Source organism: Oncorhynchus mykiss, chromosome 7 (genome assembly GCF_013265735.2).
Source record: "Oncorhynchus mykiss isolate Arlee chromosome 7, USDA_OmykA_1.1, whole genome shotgun sequence".
NCBI lineage: Eukaryota > Metazoa > Chordata > Actinopteri > Salmoniformes > Salmonidae > Oncorhynchus > Oncorhynchus mykiss.
In genome coordinates, this window is record NC_048571.1 from 24,746,845 (window position 1) to 24,767,045 (window position 20,201).

Genomic DNA, 20,201 nt, shown 5'->3' on the forward strand with positions numbered 1-20,201 from the left:
TGTATGTGTGTGGAGTCAATATGCGTATTTGTGTCCAGTGTAGTATATGTGGGAATGTGGTCAGTCCAGTGAGTGTACATGGATCCTGTGCAAGAGAGTCAGTGCAAAAACCTATAATAGATGAGAATAAAATAAGGTTGCCACTGCAAATAGTCCAGTTAGCCATTTGATTAACTTTTGTCTTTCGGGGTAGAAGCTTTGTTCCAAGGCTTGGTGCTCTTGTACCGCTTGCCGTGCGGTAGCAGATAGAGCAGTCTCTGCCTTGGGTGGCTGGAGTCTTTGACCATTTTTAGGCCCTAGCCCTACTATGATGACAGTCCCTCAACTTGTCATAGCCACTTTTGTCCTCCAGTGTGTCACTGCTTTGGGCGTCAACAATACAGGAATGTCATAACGGTAGTGGCACAGGACTTTCACACCGGAGTGGGTGTCTAGGCGTTGCTAGTGAGGGTGAAGTGGGGGGGCTATTATTACCCCTCACACTGTCCCATCACCCCATGCCTCAATTAAGACTGAGAGAGAACATAAACACATCGACTTCCAGTTCCACACACATTTTGTTCATCATCGTAATTCCCTCATCCACTTAATGACGATGGAAGAATTAGCCCAAAGAGTAATGCCCAGGATTTATTATTGCTTTGTCTGGTTGGTTATTGTGTGTCAGGGATATATTCAACCTCCCCTGGAGTTAACATGGTCAGCTCAGACACAGAGAAAACAACCATAAGCCTGACTTAGTGTACTCAGGGCTTAGTGGACACACATCTGCTATGGCGGGCTCAATGAGAGGGCCTTGGCCCCATGTCACCCTAAAGCATTAGTTACTAATCATTTATCCATACATACAGTGCCTTCAGGAAGTATTCACACCCCCTGACTTTTTCCACATTTTGTTGTGCTACCAAATTTTTGGGTCACTGGCCTACACACAATGTCAGTGGAATGATGTTTATTGAGATTTGTACAAATTAATTAAAAATGAAAAGCTGAAATGTCTCAAGTCAATAAGTATTCAACCCCTTTTAGTTATGGCAATCCTAAATAAGTTCACAAGTAAAACTTCGCTCAACAAGTTTCATAAGTTGCATGGACTCACTCTGCAATAATACTGTTTACCTCATTTCTGTACCCCACACATACAATTATCTGTAAGTTCCACAAAGACCAAGGAGGTTTTCCAATAACTCACAAAGGGGACCTATTGGTAGATGGGTAAAAAAATACATTGAATAAAGCAATTGTACACACAAGGTTGTGCAAAACTAGTTTTTTAGCAGGGATGTGCTGATCTACAGTGCTCTGCTCCACCTCGTACCTATGACTGCAGCACAGCCGTGCTAAAAAGGTAGTTTTGCACAACCTTCAGTGTACAATGGCTTTTCTACAATGGGTTACAAATGAAATAAAAACGTTATTTTTGATAAATGTGTTCATATGCTACTATTTCATCCATCAATGAAAATATAGGCCTAGTCCCAACACACCTGTTTCTAGCCAAGCCATCAGTTATGTTGCCAGACATAATCATGAAGTATTTCTGTTCTATATCTATGGACACAACCCAGTCGTTTGTTCTAAATGTTCCGTTTCCATGTTGGCTGGCAACACTCTTATCCCTTGCTTGCTAGCTAGCCAACTACGGCTAACACAGTCGCGTCAAACTGCAGCAAGAACAACACAAAATGACTCGACCCAATAAAAACTGTGTTGAAATGATAGTGGGTCTACATTCATACAGTTTCTTGACTGTGTCCAGCTCGCAAAAAATAATCTAAATGAAAGCTAGACATTGACAATTTACAAACAAGACGGGTAGAGGACACTATTTTCACACTCACTGTTCTCACCCTATCCCTTTGGCCTCTATATTAGTTTGAGCAGTGGAAATGTGCAGAGGCAGTGTAACTGAGACAATCCATGTTGTCCTATGAGCAGGCAGAATGTTGTTCTGCACTGTTGTCCTGTCCTGCCCCCTGAGCTGTGAGTGACACTGCCGTGGTGTTGCACGGTAATATCACAGTACCAAAACATGATACCAACATTTTAGAATGCCTTGGCACTGTTTGATACCACCAACTGTTTCAGCTCTATAAATCTAAAGAACCTGCTAGCGTCTTTTTAAAATGTTTATAAAGTCAGTTTAGTTCATAAATTCAGCTAAGTTTAAAGCCACTAGTCTTTTGTGTGCACAGGTCCAGTAATATCCACTTCACTTTCCTGCTATTATCACGTGTCAGCTGTAATCAGCCAGCAGTGTCCCCTACCAACCCTCAATCACCTGCTTTTCTCCGCCCCGCTGTCATTTTTTTATTATTTTTTTTTAATCGAATTTAGCCGTGATGTCGAGCAGAGATGCAGATCCTGATGAGTCTTCTGTTATTAGAATTGTACATTTTGTTAAATTGGAGCAGTGCGCAAAGCGAGCAGTGTTGATAAGTTGTATAATTTCATCTGTTATAACCAAGAGCACAGACCAGTCTGAGTAGACTTTGCAAGTTCTGTCATGTAGCCTCTGAGTGGCAGAGACGGAAAATGGAGCACCTGCTTTGTGACAGGCAAGCTTGCATTTTTACAGTAAAGAAAATGCCGTGTCTGTAGCCTAAATGGTCCCAAAAAAATGGACCCATATTACCGAAACCTTTTTTTCCGTATTGTGATTCACACACTTTTTATAATTTCACAAGCGGGCCATTTGAAACTAATCCCGAGTCACTAATTATTGGTTGTTCAGTCATGTTACCTTGATCGCTAACAAGCTGGTAACTTGACCGTAGGTTTATGCAAATTTGATTGGTACAGCAAGAAAGGAAAAGTGTCTGCTACTCATGAGATGTGCTTCAATGGTAGCATTCATATAGGCCTAATGTAAGCCTAAACTATATATTTTTTTTAAATACTATTTCTTTCTGGTGCTCCTTAATAAATTGTTTGGTGTTTGTGGGAGAGGTGTGTGTGTAAGGGAGTGAGGAAGGGAGGGAGAGTTTGTGTGTTAACTAAAAAGTGTTTCATGCAGTGTTTTTCCCTTTATTGGCACAATGATAATGCAGATCATTATGCACGTATATTCCTTCCTCCCATTCCTCCAGCCAAATCACAGGAAGGCCTTTGCAAATATGTGCAAATCAGCCATTCTATGCAGAATTCCATTGGACACTGAACAGTGAAGTGAAATTAAATGTGTTCACATTTCAGTGACAGATTTTTGGAGAACGGTTAGAAAACGTGAACAAGTGTGCTTCCAGGACAAGGCAAACAGGATGCTTGGCGACAGAATTATTTTCCCCACCGTGGTATCGCGATACTAGGCCTGGTATCGTACCGTTTGTAAAATGTGGGTATCGTGACAACACTACACTGCAGTATACAGGGCCAAACAATACCCGCTTCCTGTGTTGGGCCTCTTAAAAAGAGGGAAGTGGTGCATGAAATAGCGGGACACTTCGAGTCCCACAGTGGGGCTGAGGGAGAGAAGTTTTATACTGCAGGCCATAAAACTACTGAGCGAGGAGAACACTGGAGAGGAGAGGGGAAGTTGGTGTCTGAGCCTTAGACTCTGAGGAGAAGTAGGACTCAGTCATGACCAAAGTAATGACTCACCACTTCTTCCATCAAATCACATTTTATTGGTCACATACACATGATTAGCAGATGTTATTGTGAGTGTAGCGAAATGCTTGTGCTTCTAATTCCGACAGTGCCGCAATGTCTAACAGGTAATCTAACAATTCGACAACAGCTACCTAATACACACAAATCTACGTCAAGGAATAATATATACATATAAATATATTCATGAACAATGACGGAGCGGCATAGGCAAGATGCAATAGATGGTATAAAATACAGTATGTACAGTGGCTTGCGAAAGTATTTACCCCACTTGGCATTTTTCATATTTTGATGCCTTACAACCTGGAATTAAAATAGATATATTTTTTAGGGGGGTTGTATCATTTGATTTACACAACATGCCTACCACTTTGAAGATGCTAAATGTTTTTTTATTGTGAAATAATACAAACCTGAACTTCAGTGTGCCTAACTATTCCCCTCCCCCAAAGTCAATACTTTTTAGAGCCACCTTTTGCAGGAATTACAGCTGCAAGTCTCTTGGGGTATGTCTCTATAAGCTTGACACATCTAGCCACTGGGATTTCTGCCCATCCTTCAAGGCAAAACTGCTCCAGCTCCATCAAGTTGGATGGGTTCCCCTGGTGTACAGCAATCTTTATGTCATACATCAGATTCTCAATTGGATTGAGGCCTGGGCTTTGACTAGGCCATTCCAAGACATTTACATGTTTACCCTTAAACCACTCGAGTTTTGCTTTAGCAGTAGGCTAAGGGTCATTGTCCTGCTGGAAGGTGAACCTCCGTTCCAGTCTCAAATCTATGGAAGACTGAAACAAGTTTTCCTCAAGAATTTCCCTGTATTCACATTCCATGCCGATTAAAAACATCCCCACAGTATGATGCTTTTCCCACCCTGCTTCACTGGATGGTGTTCTCGGGGTGATGAGAGGAAAATTGAGGAAAAGCAACATTTTAGTTTCATCTGTCCAGAGTACCTTCTTCAATTTTTTTTTTTTTTTTTTTTGGGGGGGGGGGGGGGGGTCTCCCACATGCCTTTTGATGAACACCAGATGTGTTTGCTTATTTTTTTCTTTAAACAATGGCTTTTTTCTGGCCACTCTTTCGTAAAGCCCAGCTCTGTGGAGTGTACGGCTTAAAGTTGTCCTATGGACAGATATTCCAATCTCTGCTGTGGAGCTTTGCAGCTCTTTCGTGGTTATCTTTGGTCTCTTTGTTGCCTCTGATTAATGCCCACCTTGCCTGTTCCCTGAGTTTTGATAGGTGGCCCTCTCTTGGCAGGTTTGTTGTGGTGGCCTCCATGTGCCTGTATGACCTCCCTACAACGCCTGGGCATGCTCCTGATGAGGTGGTGGATGGTCTCCTGAGGGATCTCCTCCCAGACCTGGATTAAAGCATCCGCCAACTCCTGGACAGTCTGTGGTGCAATGTGGCGTTGGATGGAGCGAGACATGATGTCCCAGATGTGTTCAATTGGATTCAGGTCTGGGGAACGGGCGGGCCAGTCCATAGCATCAATGCCTTCCTCTTGCAGGAACTGCTGACACTCCAGCCACATGAAGTCTAGCATTGTCTTGTATTAGGAGGAACCCAGGGCCAACCGCACCAGCATATGGTCTCACAAGGAGATCTGAGGATCTCACATCGGTACCTAATGGCAGTCAGGCTACCTCTGGCGAGCACATGGAGGGCTGTGCGGCCCCCCAAAGAAATGCCACCCCACACCATGACTGACCCACCGCCAAACCGGTCATGCTGGAGGATGTTGCAGGCAGCAAAACGTTTTCCACAGCGTCTCCAGACTCTGTCACGTCTGTCACACGTGCTCAGTGTGAACCTGCTTTCATCTGTGAAGAGCACAGGGCGCCAGTGGTGAATTTTCCAATCTTGGTGTTCTCTGGCAAATGCCAAACGTCCTGCACGGTGTTGGGCTGTAAACTCAACCTCCACCTGTGGACGTCGGGCCCTCATACCACCCTCATGGAGTCTGTTTCTGACCGTTTGAGCAGACACATGCACATTTGTGGCCTGCTGGAGGTCATTTTGCAGGGCTCTGGCAGTGCTCCTCCTGCTCCTCCTTGCACAAAGGCGGAGGTAGCGGTCCTGCTGCTGGGTTGTTGCCTCCTACGGCCTCCTCCACGTCTCCTGATGTACTGGCCTGTCTCCTGGTAGCGCCTCCATGCTCTGGACACTACGCTGACAGACACAGCAAACCTTCTTGCCACAGCTCGCATTGATGTGCCATCCTGGATGAGCTGCACTACCTGAGCCACTTGTGTGGGTTGTAGACTCCGTCTCATGCTACCACTAGAGTGAAAGCACCGCCAGCATTCAAAAGTGACCAAAACATCAGCAAGGAAGCATAGGAACTGAGAAGTGGTCTGTGGTCACCACCTGCAGAACCACTCCTTTATTGGGGGTGTCTTGCTAATTGCCTATAATTTCCACCTGTTGTCTATTCCATTTGCACAAAAGCATGTGAAATTTATTGTCAATCAGTGTTGCTTCCTAAGTGGACAGTTTGATTTCACAGAAGTGTGATTGACTTGGAGTTACATTGTGTTGTTTAAGTGTTCCCTTTATTTTTTTGAGCAGTGTGTGTGTGTGTGTGTGTATATATATATATATATATATATATATATATATATATATATATACTGAGATCATATGACAGATCATGTGACACTTCGATTGCACACAGGTGGACTTTATTTAACTAATTATGTGACTTTTGAAGGTAATTTGCTGTTTCCTGAAGTCCACAATCATCTCCTTTGTTTTGTTGATGTTGAGTGAGAGGTGTTTCCTGGCACCACACTCCCAGGGCCCTCACCTCCTCCCTATAGGCTGTCTCGTCTTTGTTGGTAATCAAGCCTACTACTGTTGTGTCACCTGCAAACTTGATGATTGAGTTGGAGGTATGCATGATCATGTAGTCATGGGTGAACAGGAAGTACAGGAGGGGGCTGAGCATGCACCTTTGTGGGGCCCCAGTGTTGAGGATCAGTGAAGTGGAGATGTTGTTTCCTACCTTCACCACCTGGGGGCGGCCCATCAGGAAGTCCAGGACCCAATTGCACAGGGCGAGTTTGAGACCCAGGGCCTCAAGCTTATTGATGAGCTTGGAGGGTACTATGGTGTTGAATGCTGACCTGTAGTCAATGAACATATAGGTATTCCTCTTGTCCAGGTGGGGTCGATGTCGGTGTCCGTGACGTGGCTGGTTTTTCTTTTGTAGTCTGTAATTGTCTGTAGACCCTGCCACGTACATCTCGTGTCTGAGCCCTTGAATTGCAACTTCAGTTTGTCTCTATACTTACATTTCCTTTGTTTTATTACCTTGCTGCGGGAATAACTACACTGTTTGTATTCGGCCATATTCCCAGTCAACTTTCCATGGTTAAATGCGGTGGTTCGCTCTCAGTTTTGCGCGAATGCCGCCATCTATCCACAGTTTCTGGTTAGGGTAGGAATTAATAGTCACAGTAGGTACAACATCTCCTATGCACTTACTTATAGACTCACTCACCGAATCAGTGCATAAATCAATATTATTCTCTGAGGCTACCCGGAACATGTCCGGGTGATCAAAACAATCTTGAAGTGTGGATTCCGATTGGTCAGACCAGCGGTAAATAGACCTTGTCACGGGTACATCCTGTTTGAGTTTCTGCCTTTAGGAAAGGAGGAGCAAAATGGATTCGTGGTCAGATTTGCCAAAGGGAGGGCAGGGGGGGGGCTTGTTTGCATCACGGAAGTTAGAGTTGCAGTGATCCAGAGTTCTGCCAGGGCAAGTACTACAATAAATATGCTGATACAATTTAGGTAGCCTTGTTCTCAAATTTACTTTGTTAAAATCCCCATCTACAATAAATGCAACCTCAGGAAATATGGCTTCCAGTTTGCATAAAGTCCAATGAAGTTCTTTGAGGGAGGATATACACGGCTGTGACAATAACCGACGAGAATTATCTGGGGAGATAATACGGTCTGCATTTAATTGTGAGGAATTCTAGGTCAGGTGAACAAAAAGACTTGAGTTCCTGTATGTTGTTACAATTACACCATGAGTCGTTCATCATGAAACACACTCCCGCCCTTCTTCTTCCTGGAGAGATGTCAATTTCTGTAGGCACGACGCACAAAGGATCCCGGTGGCTGCACCGACATATCCCGGGTGTTCTATGTTTCCGTGAAACAGAGTATGTTACAATCCCTAAAGTCTCTCTGGAAACCCTTGCCCTAATTTCGTCTACCTTGTTGTCTAGACTGGACGTTAGCGAGTAATAAACTCGGAAGCGGTGGGTGGTGTGCGCACCTCCGAAGTCTGACCTGAAGGCCGCTCCGTCTACCTCTTCTGCAGCGACCTTGTTTTGGGTCATCCTCTGGAATCAGTTCAGATGCCCTGGGTGGTTCGGACAAAGGATCCGCTTCGGGAAAGTTGTATTCCTGGTCGTAGTGTTGGTAAGTTGACGTCACTCTGATATCCAATAGTTCTTCCCGGCTGTATGTGCTAACACTAGTTAGTGTTACTGCATTAATATCTGCCCTTGAAGGGTGGAACAGGGGTATATGTAACATGAGTGTATGTAGTGATTGGCCTTCCAAAATCGTAAGCCTCCTTTTTATGTAATTGTATTTAATCTGTTAAATGAAATACCAAATCCAACTCCATGTGATGTCCTTCAAAAATACATTATTTTGGCCTGGCCTTGTCTTCTGTGGAATAGGCTTCAAATCCGGTTGATTTAAGAACAATTCTCCCCTTCACCTGTGTGCCAGGTGTGTCTGTCAGTCTGTTTGCTCTCTGTCACTTCTGACCCTGCATTGGGCTATGCCCTCCCTCAGACTGCATACCTCTGCTATGACATCATGTGCGGTGGTGCACTAGCCCCAGCCCTAGGCTTCTAGCCTGTCTGTCTTATAAGGGGCGTTCCACCACAACAGGAGCTTGCCAAGTGACCAGATTATGTAGATAAATCCACCTTGCAGCCTAGCCTATGTTTCTCTCTCTGAACTGTCCTGTTCAAGACCCTGGGTCACAGGGAAACACTCATCACCACCAAAGACAATCAGAAAAGTTTGAGGGAGAAACTAGGTCAGAGGGACAAAACAGCCTTGCCCCGCCCTCATTTGCTTGGTATGTGCGAGGCGTGCGTGTCTGTGAGTCAGTAAGTGTGAGGCTAGCTCAGAATGTGTGACGAGGCTCTTGTGTGCCTCTCGAGGGCGATGTGAATGAAGTGTAGGATGATGAGTCACTGTGGAACAGCATGGTAATCTGCTCTGCCTTTTCTCTGCTCTTTCTGCCTGGAGGACAGAGAGCGAAGCTGGCAGCAGCGTCGGTGCACTGCTGGCCTGGCTTTGCTCTTACGAAACAGAACCTCTCAATGCTCCGGGAACAGTCACTACTCCCATAATTAACGCACACGAACAAGCTTCTTTTCTTTTCTTTTTTTTTACCAAACAGACTGCCTAGTATGTACATGTCATGGGAAATTACTTATTTTTTTATGAACAGAGAGAAGAATACAGTGCCTGTGTCTCCTTGTCATTGAAATGTTTTAGCCTGCTTGGGGCTCCCACTGTGAGGGCTGTACGGGAGGAGTGGTCTGGCTCTGATTAAAATACCTTGGGAGGGGGGTGTTTGTGTCTGTGTGTGCTGCTCCCTTCCCCCATGTCTTTGTTTTACTGATACTCCGGCTATGGCTGTCCTTTCTCACCATGACGTTTACACAGCTGGGAGGTAACATTGCCTCTCTTCCGTTCCCTCTCCCGCTATCTTCCCCCCATCTTTGTATCTAAGGCACTACATACCCTGGTTCGATTCCAGGCTGTATCACAACCGGACATGATTGGAAGTCCCAGAGGGCGGCGCACAATTGGTTCAGCGTCGTTAGGCCGTCATTGTAAATAAGAATTAGTTCTTAACTGACTTGCCTAGTTAAATAAATAAAATCTCATTCATCCACTTTATAAAAACATGAAGAGGGCCCTTCTGTCCCCCTTCTTCCCCTCTTGTGACAGCCACCCCAGGATGTAGCCAGGCCATTTTAAGGCCAGAGTTCTGCCTAATCAAAATCAAATAAAGTGTTATTTGTCACGTGCTTCGTTAACAACAGGTGTACACTAACAGTGAAAGCTTCCCAACAATGTAGTGAGATTTTTTTTTTTTTTTTAAATAATAGAAACAGAAAAATAATAACACAAGTAATGATAACTTTGCTATATTGACAGGGTACCAGTACCGAGCCAATGTGCATGGGTACAAGGTAAATTAGGTATATATGTAGATATAGGGATAAAGTGACTAGGCAACAGGATAAATAATTAACAGTAACAGCAGCACTTGTGATGAGTCAAAAGAGTTACTGCAAAAAGGGTCAATGCAGATATTCAGGGTAACTATTGGTTAACTGTTTTAACTATTTAAGCAGTATTATGGCTCGGGGGTAGAAGCTGTTCAGGGTCCTATTGGTTCCAGACTTGAACCAAAAAGCTCCTTAACAGCTTCTACCCCCAAGCAATAAGACTGCTGAACAATTAATCAAATGGCCACCCGGACTATTTACATTGACACCCACCCCACCTTTGTTTTTACACTGCTGCTACTTGCTGTTTATTGTCTATGCATAGTCACTTTACAAATTACCTCGACTAACCTGTACCCCCGCACATTGACTCGGTACCGGTACCCCCTGTGTATAGCCTCGTTATTGTTATTTTTTTATTTATTTTAAACTTTTGTTTTTCTAAATATTTTGAACTGTATTGGGGGTTAAGGGCTTGTAAGTAAGCATTTCACGGTAAGGTCTACACCTTAATTTGAGTTATTTAGCAGACACTCTTATCCAGAGCCTTGCTCAAGGGGCGGCAGGGTAGCCTAGTGGTTAGAGCATTGGACTAGTAACCGGAAGGTTGCAAGTTCAAATCCCCGAGCTGACAAATCTGTCGTTCTGCCCCTGAACATGCAGTTAACCCACTGTTCCTAGGCCGTCATTGTAAATAAGAATTTGTTCTTAACTGACTTGCCTAGTTAAATAAAGGTAAAATAAAATAAAGGGCACATCGACAGATTTTTCACCTTTTCGCTCTTAACAGCTCGGCTGCCATCGTCGTCGGTGATCATCGTCGTCGGTGATCTGGCCTACCACCCTGTCGTCAGCAAACTTAATTATGGTGTTGGGGGGGTGTCCAGGGTCCAGTTCAGAGGGAGGTGCTTAATCCCAGAGTCCATAGCTTCGTGATGAGCTTGTTGTTGAACGCGGAGCTGTAGACAATGAACAGCATTCTCATGTAGGTGTTCCTTTTGTCCAGATGGGAAATGGCAGTGTGGAATGCAATAGCAATTGTGTCATCTGTAGAGCTGTTGGGTGGTATGCAAATTAGTTGGTCCACGGTGTCTGGGTTGATGGTGTTGTGAGCCATGACCAGCCTTTCCAATAATTTATTGGCTACAGATGTGACTGCTAAGGGGTGCTAGTCATTTAGACAGGTTACCCTTGCGTTCTTGGGTCTGCTTGAAACATTACAGACTGGGTCAGGTAGAGGTTGAAAATGCTCTGAGTATGCATCCTGGTAATCAGTCTGTCACTGCGGCCTTGTGAATGTTTACCTGTTTAAAGTCTTACTCGCGTCGGCTACAGAGAGCGTGATCACATATTCGTCCAGAACAGCTGGTGCGCTCATGCAGGGTTCAGTGTTGCTAACCTCGAATTCAGTGTTGTTAACCAGATGACAATCCACCCATACATAATGGTTGTCTCAAATGGCACCTTATTCCATTTATAATGCACCACCTTTGACCAGTAAGCAATGCACTATAAAGGGAATAGGGTGCCTTTTGGGATGCACCCCACGACAACCATTTATCTGTCAGTGCAACACCACTGACCGACTCGCTGTACTTTACAGACAAGTGATGCATTTAGGCCTATCAACCTATTAACAAAAAAGTCTCTATTGCAAAATGTTAACCTTGTCTGTTAACAACTTGCTGCCTGGCCTGCCCTCCCTCTGAGGAAAGGAATAGAAAAAAAGGCATAGAACATGAAGCTGCTTTGGGAGATGGAGGAGAGGATATAGACACAGTTGTGGACCTGTTGACTGTTCCGGACCTTCCTGTCTTTCAGGTGTTTGCAGCGAGGCTGCAGTTGACTGACCCACTGAACAATGGCTCAGTTTCCCACGCCCTTCGGAGGTGAGTGCCACCCAACCAGATTGACAACCGTCTGTGTGAGTCACAAGCGTGCATGTGTGTCAGAGAAATGTCTGTGCGCGCAGCTGCGTGCCTGCGTGCAGGTGTGTGTGTCCTGATCTCCCTCTACACATGGGTTATTGAGAGTTATACTGTAACTTCAGCACGAAGGAAGGGCCACTATCAAGTTATTACTCCCAGGTGGTGGAAGCCTGCCTGCTGGACCGCAATGGCTGCATCCCTAATGCCACCCTTTCCCCTACATTCCTCAACATCAACTCTGAACCTCAAAGCCAGTTCCACTGCATTTTAGCACTGTTCCCCTTTAATCAGGGACTGATTTAGACAGACACCAGGTGGGTGCAATTGGTTATCAGGTTAGAACAGAAAAGCAGCAGGAGCCGTACCTCGTAGAGTATACCCCTGCCCTACATAGCGCACTATATAGGGAATGGGGTAGCATTTAGGATACAGCCATGGTGTATGGTGGACTTAACCCCCCTCTCACACACACACACACACACACACACACACACAGGCCAGGCGAAAGCTTCAACTGATCTTTCTTTCTCTCAGGAGGTCTGGACGCCTGGGTGATCTCTTTGGACGAGCGAGCCAAACATGACCAGCAGTTTGTCAGCCTGGCCCCCTCACCAGCTGGCTACATCACAGGTCAGCTTTACTCACAGCAGGGGAGGGGATGGACAAACGAAGGGAAAGAGCGGTGGAGGACAGTCTTTGCAGTACATCATGTCAGGCAGAAGTTGCTTGAAGATAGCAGAAGGTCACTTCTTAAGGGCTTTCTCTTATATTACACACAGAGTACCAGGTCAAATGTGAAGGGTTAGTGCTTCTATATCTGCATTGCTCGCTGTTTGGGGTTTTAGGATGGGTTTCTGTACAGCACTTTGACATCGGCTGATGTAAAAAGGACTTTATAAATAAATCTGATTGAATGAAGCCTGGTGGACTGAGTCTAGGGCAGGCCTTGAATTGTTTCATTCCCTACAGCCCACACCGTAGCCAAGCCATGTCATTCTCCACTTTTCTCACTTTCAGAAAGGACATTTCAGTCACTCACACTCGCTCATATTATCATCTGATATCATTGCCTTGGGTGTTTTGATGTTCAACATAACCTTGCAGAACCTCCTCACACAATTTTCGAGAAGTGTTAGTGCTTGTTTCACTCTGCTACTTCAGCAACAAGTCTCAAAATTGCTGATTGTGTTCAAATTGAAATCATTTGCCCTATGATTCCCCTTGAAAGAGGAACCAACTGGCCTTTTCTCTCTGCGTTTGAATAGATATATTCATAATGGTGTACAACAGATTCGACAGTATTATAATGTAATTTTCCCTTCTCGTTGTCCGTAGGTGACCAGGCCAGGAATTTCTTCCTGCAGTCAGGCCTGCCCCCTCCCATCCTGGCACAGATATGGTGAGTGTCTCCTCTCACCCCATCTCTCCAATTCTTAACTCAATCTGCTGCTAATGTCAACCACTGTTGTCTCTCTCTCTTTGCCCTTCTCCGGTTTTTGTCGTTCTCCTCCCTCTGTCTTCCACTCCAGTTTCACTCATTCCTTCTTTCTCTCCTTTTATCTTTCTCTCACCCCTCCCTCGCTCTTCAATTGCTTTATTGACATGACATCCGCACGGACATATTGTGAACAACAATGATAATAATCAGTATAATGTAATCAAATCTTTACTTTCTCCCTCTCTTGCTCTCGCTCCCTCTCTCAGGGCCCTGGCCGATATGAACAATGATGGGAAGATGGACATGCACGAGTTCTCCATCGCCATGAAGCTGATCAAGCTCAAGCTGCAGGGTCACCCCCTGCCCCCCTCTCTGCCCCCCTCCATGAAGCAGCCGCCCCTCACCCTGCCCCCGCCACCCACCGCACCCTTTGGTAAGGGATTAGACAGGGGCAGGGTGCTTCTCAATAGTCTTAAGGGGCTTCCTTTTCTCCATCTGCACTGATCTGTACAGCAGGATAGGTAAAAGCAGTGTGGTGGATGCAACAAACAAAAAAGTACATTTTTGCTTTGACCTGTCCACTTGTTCTTTCAGATCAATGCAGGTGATGTACAAGAGACTAGGAGTGTGTGCCACTAGGCTATGAGATACACCCATGTTACTGTCCCCATGGCCACCATTAACTAAATGGACTTTAGAGTGCTCAAAGCCAACTCTGCCATATCATCTGCACCATCTATGTTCATACAGTTGAAGTTTACATACACCTTAGCCAAATACATTTAAACCCAGTTTTTCACAATTCCTGACATTTAATCCTAGTAAAAATTCTCCATTTTAGGTCAGTTAGCATCACCAGTTTATTTTAAGAATGTGAAATGTCAGAATAATAGTAGAGAGAATGATTTATTTCAGCTTTTATTTCTTTCATCACATTCCCAGTGGGTCAGAAGTTTACATACACTCAATTCGTATTTTGTAGCATTGCCTTTAAATTGTTTAACTTGGGTCAAACGTTTCGGGTAGCCTTCCACAATCTTCCCACAAGAAGTAGAGTGAATGTTGGCCCATTCGTCCTGACAGAGCTGGTTTAACGGAGTCAGGTTTGTAGGCCTCCTTGCTCGCACACACTTTTTCAGGTTTGCTCACAAATTTTCTATAGGATTGAGGTCAGGGCTTTGTGAAGGCCACTCCAATACATTGATTTTGTTGTCCTTAAGCCATTTTGCCACAACTTTGGAAGTATGCTTGGGGTCATTGTCCATTTGGAAGACCCATTTGCAACCAAGCTTTAACTTCCTGACTGATGTCTTGAGATGTTGCTTCAATATATCCACATAATTTTCCCTCCTCATGGTGCCATCAATTTTGTGAAGTGCACCAGTCCCTCCTGCAGCAAAGCACCCCCACAACATGAAGCTGCCACCCCCATGCTTCACGGTTGGGATGGTGTCCTCCAAACATAACAATGGTCATCATGGCCAAACAGTGCAGTTGCAAATCGTAGTCTGGCTTTTTAATGGCAGTTTTGGAGCAGTGGCTTCTTCCTTTGCTGAGCGTCCTTTCAGGTTATGTCGATACAGGACTTGTTTTACTGTGGATATAGATACTTTTGTACCCGTTTCCTCCAGCATCTTCACAAGGTCCTTTGCTGTTGTTCTGGGATTGATTTGCACTTTTCGCACCAAAGTACGTTCATCTCTAGGAGACAGTACGCATCTCCTTCCTGAGCGGTATGACGGCTGCGTGGTCCCATCATGGTGGTTATACTTGCGTACTATTGTTTGTACAGATGAACGTGGTACCTTCAGGCTTTTGGAAATTGCTCCCAAGGAAGTTGCTCTCCTTTTGATTTTCCAATGATGTCAAGCAAAGAGGCACCAGGTTTGATGGTAGGCCTTGAAGTACATCCACAGGTACACCTGCAATTTACTCAAAGGATGTCAATTAGCCTATCAGATGCTTCTAAATCCATGACGGAATTTTCTGGAATTTTCCAAGCTGTTTAATAAAGGCACAGTCAACTTAGTGTATGTAAACTTCTGATCCACTGGAATTGTGATACAGTGAATTATTAGTGAAATAATCTGTTGGAAAAATTGCTTGTGTCATGCGCAAAGTAGATGTCCTAACCGACTTGCCAACGAGACATTTGTGGAGTGGTTGAAAAACTAGTTTTAATGACTCCAACCTAAGTGTATGTAAACTTCCGACTTTAACTGTAGCTAGATGTTTCACTGGGGCAATTTAAAACCTTTAACTTCCTATTATCTCAAAGCACAACCGTGTTGTTTCTGGTACTTGAACTGGCAACGCCCTGGGTCGATATTTGGTTGCTTCCCCTGACAACCAGGGCATTTTGCTGTGCACTGCCTGTTTATGACCAGGCTAATGTTGTTAATTTTCAAGTGAATCAGTCAGAACTCAGCACTTGTAGACTCATCGGCTTTGGGTGAGTGGGGAAAATAATAATAATAATAAACAGTGTTAAAATAATAGGCTTGGCCTCCCGCGTGGCGCAGTGGTTAAGGGCGCTGTACTGCAGCGCCAGCTGTGCCATCAGAGTCCCTGGGTTCGCGTCCAGGCTCTGTCGTAACCGGCCGCGACCGGGAGGTCCGTGGGGCGACGCACAATTGGCCTAGCGTCACCCGGGTTAGGGAGGGCTTGGTCGGTAGGGGTGTCATTGTCTCATCGCGCACCAGTGACTCCTGTGCCGGGCTGGGCGCAGTGTGCGCTAACCAGGGTGGCCAGGTGCACGGTGTTTCCTCCGACGCATTGGTGCGGCTGGCTTCCGGGTTGGATGCGCGCTGTGTTAAGAAGCAGTGCGGCTTGGTTGGGTTGTGTTTCGGAGGATGCATGACTTTCAACCTTCGTCTCTCCCGAGCCCGTACGGGAGTTGTAGCGATGAGACAAGATAGTAGCTACTACAACAATTGGATACCTCGAAATTGGGGAGAAAAAGGGGTAAAATTCAAAAAAATTATAATAATAGGCTTGTCAATAGAAAATGAATGGAGGTCTTATGTTTGTCTGACATAACTAACTTCATTCTACCCTGCAGGAATGCATGGTTTAGGGGTAATGCCAGGCCTCCCAGCAGTCCCTCCATTACCCATGCCCCCTATGCCAGGGGTGGGTATGTCCCCCCCTCTGGTGTCGTCGGTTCCCCCGTCTGTACCCCCCTTGGCCAACGGAGCGCCAATGACAGGCTTCTCCCACCCAGGTATGGCCCAATCAGCATCGCCGTAAGACATACCACTGATTATTCAAAGCGGAGTTCTAGTGAATGACAGTGAAGCCCTCTGGCAACGTTTCAGAGCATCTCACTTTGTTGATTTAATCCTTTCTTAACCTCTTTTTGTGACCCCCATCTCTCTCGGTCTCTTTCTCTCCATCTCTGTCTCTCAGCCACCACACTCAACAAAAGCTCTTCTTCCAACCGCTCCGGTGCCAAGATGCAGGGCCAGTCTTTTGAGACTTCTAGGTGAGTCACGGCACCCACTTGGAAGAGCACCCACTTGGAAGAATGGCCCCTGCTCATTGAGCCCAAACTCAAAGGGACAAATGTAGCTGTGTTTGTGCTTAGACACCGAGCCCTTTTTTTTTTTTGGAACACACAACAGCTCATTAAAATGCCATCACATCACTTTTAGATGAGATCCCTCTGTTAAAGAGAGATGCACAGCCGACGTCCCATGTTGTCAGTTGGAGAAGAGCAATTCTTCTGTCCAGACCGCTTTGCTTTCTAACGTTACACAAAAATAACTTAATGTTTCAAGTACATTTTTTTCCAGAAGTTAACCCTTTACACTTGTGGGAGTTGGTCTATATGGATAAATTGAAATGTTTCTTCAAGAAGAAATATGAAAATCATATACATAAGCATGGTAGCAATGGAAAGGGAACCCTTTGGAGATTATTGGAAAATGATTCGACCAAAGTTGAGGACACAAACGAGACTCAGTCCAAACGTTACACTGTTGATTTTATGTGCATTTTACATCTACTGTACTTTTCGCTGCGTTTGTTGACAACTAAATGTGAAAATACTCTGGATACATTCAGGCACGTGATGAGAATATTCTTGTTAAATGTGGGCTAGGTGCAACATTAGACAACACATTTAAGGGTTTGAGTGAGAAGACTAACTGGTGTCTCCAAGTGGCGCCACACACCTCTCCAAAGTGTGCACAGTTCCTAAGTTGTTTCAATGCACTTTTATGACTCAAAGAACAGTCTTCAACTATAATGTGCTTCAACTATAATGTACAGTAGACATTCTGTTCAGAACAACCCGGATATAAAACCATGTCATCTTGTAACTGTACATTAAACATAGTGATCATAAACGTTGACACTACATGACGTGAGTTTTATGTTATGGAAATGTGAAGTGCACATTTGTACTCACAGGTGTTTTGGCTTGCTTGTATGACGTCAAAGCGGTATTTCTTATCCTCAACATCTCTTCTTTCTAAATATATCAAGTCTTCTTCATTTCCAGCATTTCCCTCACTCAGACAACAAAACATTTGCAAAAGTTGCGGGAGGGATTAGTGGGAGGGATGTGGGGCAATTTCTTATCTTGTGCGGCGTAAGTTCAGAACATCTGTGAGTCAAAACCCATACAGCGCTGTGAAGCGTAGAGCCTGAGCTCTAGCGTCATGTATAGCATGTTACTGTACAGCCACTGTGTTCCAATTTAGGCGCTTATCAGTGTCCAAACCCGTATACCGGTACGAGTGTAAAGGTTTATAATGGAAATTTGTCTTCGTCTTAAAGGCAATTTCCAACTGGCTCCGACACAGACAGCAAAGCAAAAACACACAACTTAACACAACAGTACTATAAAAAAAAACAACGAATAGATACAAGCAGATGTGAGGCATCATCAAAAAGTCTGTTTAAAAATACGCATTTAACCTTTCTGATCTCCCCATCCCGGATCCGGGATCGTGAATACAGACTCAAGCTCATTACCATAACGCAACGTTAACTATTCATGAAAATCGCAAATGAAATGAAATAAATATGCTAGCTCTCAAGCTTAGCCTTTTGTTAACAACACTGTCATCTCAGATTTTCAAAATATGCTTCTCAACCATTGCAAAACAAGCATTTGTGTAACAGTATTGATGGCTAACGTAGCATTTAGCATTAGCATTCAGCTGGCAACATTTACACAAAAAAACAGAAAAGCATTCAAATAAAATCATTTACCTTTGAAGAACTTCAGATGTTTTCAATGAGGAGACTCTCAGATAGCAAATGTTCAGTTTTTCCTGAAAGATTATTTGTTTAGGACAAATCGCTCCGTTTTCTGCGTCACGTTTAGCTATGAAAAAACCCCTGTATCCAGGATTGTGTAAATCTATCAGCAAGCTCATTAGCATAACACAACGTTAACTATTTATGAAAATCGCAAATGAAATGAAATAAATATGCCATCTCTCAAGCTTAGCCTTTTGTAAACAACACTGTCATCTCAGATTTTCAAAATATGCTTCTCAACCATAGGAAAACAATCATTTGTGTAAAAGTAGCTAGCTAGCGTTAGCATTTAGCGTTAGCATTTCGCGTTAGCATTTCGCGTTAGCATTTCGCGTTAGCATTAGCGTTAGCATCCAGCACGCAACATTAACAAAAACATAAAAGCCTTCAAATAAAATCATTTACCTTTGAAGAACTTCTGATGTTTTCAATGAGGATACTCTCAGTTAGATAGCAGATGCTCAGTTTTTCCAAAAAGATTCCTTGTGTATTAGAAATAGCTCCGTTTTATACATCACATTTGGCTACCAAAAAAAATCCCAAAATTCAGTCCTCAAAACGCGAACTTTTTTCCAAATTAACTCCATAATATCGACTGAAAACATGGCAAACGTTGTTTAGAATCAATCATCAAGGTGTTTTTCACATATCTCTTCATTGATACATCGTTCTTGGACACATGCTTTCTCCCCTGAATCAAATGGTAAAGTAGAAGCAGCTGGCAATTGCGCACCGAATTCGACGCAGGACACCAGGCGGACACTTGGAAAATGTAGTCTCTTATGGTCAATCTTCCAATGATATGCCTACAAATACGTCACAATGCTGCTAAGACCTTGGGCGAACGACAGAAAGTGTAGGCTCATTCGTTGCGCAATCACAGCCATATAAGGAGAGAATGGAAAACAGAGCTTCAGAAATTCTGCTAATTCCTGGGTGATGCATCATCTTGGTTTTGCCTGTAGAATGAGTTCTGGGGCACTTACAGACAAAATCTTTGCAGATTCTGAAACTTCAGAGTGTTTTCTTTCCAAACTGTCAATATGCATAGTCGAGCATCTTTTCGTGACAAAATATCGCGCTTAAAACGGGAACGTTTTTTATCCAAAAATGAAATAGCGCCCCTAGAGCTCTAACAGGTTAATAAGATATTGTCTCCCCCCCTCTCCATCTTAGCGCCCCTGTGCCCCCCCAGCCTCCCACTGACTGGGCTGTTCCCAGCTCGTCCCGGCTAAAGTACCGGCAGCTCTTCAACAGCCACGACAAGATGATGAGCGGCCACCTCACCGGTAAGACCTTGTCTGTCAACAATACACACTGCTGGTTTGTCCAGTCCACATCAGCGGTTTCTCAAAAAAGCGAATGTTTTTATCCTCGTCTTTCAGGACCCCAAGCAAGAACCATCCTGATGCAGTCCAGCTTGCCCCAGACCTCGCTGGCATCTATATGGTAAGCGATGGGAGCAGGGCCAATACTTAAGACACTTGGCCACTAATTCCTATATGTTCACACATTGCTGCTCTTTGTTCTCTGACTACTGCTTCTCTCTGCTGACTCTGGGTAGAAGTTACTTTTAGACACAGATCTAGGATCAGCTTAACCATCAGATGGCAAAACGAATCATACCAGTTGCTGTTTAGGAGGGTGAAACGCAAAACTAGT

At 44.4% G+C, this 20,201-nt stretch overlaps 1 protein-coding gene across 7 annotated transcripts in view; it reads left to right on the forward strand.

The window, feature by feature from the left end:
* Window positions 1–20,201, forward strand: part of itsn1 (intersectin 1 (SH3 domain protein)) — a 62,248-nt gene that overhangs the window by 8,648 nt on the left and 33,399 nt on the right. For 6 of the 7 annotated variants that reach the window (XM_021608908.2, XM_021608902.2, XM_021608905.2 and 3 more), the window contains exons 2-10: window positions 7,863–8,058; window positions 11,724–11,791; window positions 12,365–12,460; window positions 13,166–13,229; window positions 13,535–13,701; window positions 16,330–16,491; window positions 16,677–16,752; window positions 19,716–19,828; window positions 19,925–19,988. In XM_021608908.2, coding sequence (XP_021464583.2) covers window positions 11,764–11,791; window positions 12,365–12,460; window positions 13,166–13,229; window positions 13,535–13,701; window positions 16,330–16,491; window positions 16,677–16,752; window positions 19,716–19,828; window positions 19,925–19,988 — 770 coding nt within the window. In that variant the 5' untranslated portion in view covers window positions 7,863–8,058; window positions 11,724–11,763. The remainder of the gene's footprint in view (window positions 1–7,862; window positions 8,059–11,723; window positions 11,792–12,364; window positions 12,461–13,165; window positions 13,230–13,534; window positions 13,702–16,329; window positions 16,492–16,676; window positions 16,753–19,715; window positions 19,829–19,924; window positions 19,989–20,201) is intronic. The other variant, XM_021608904.2, reaches the window with a different exon arrangement.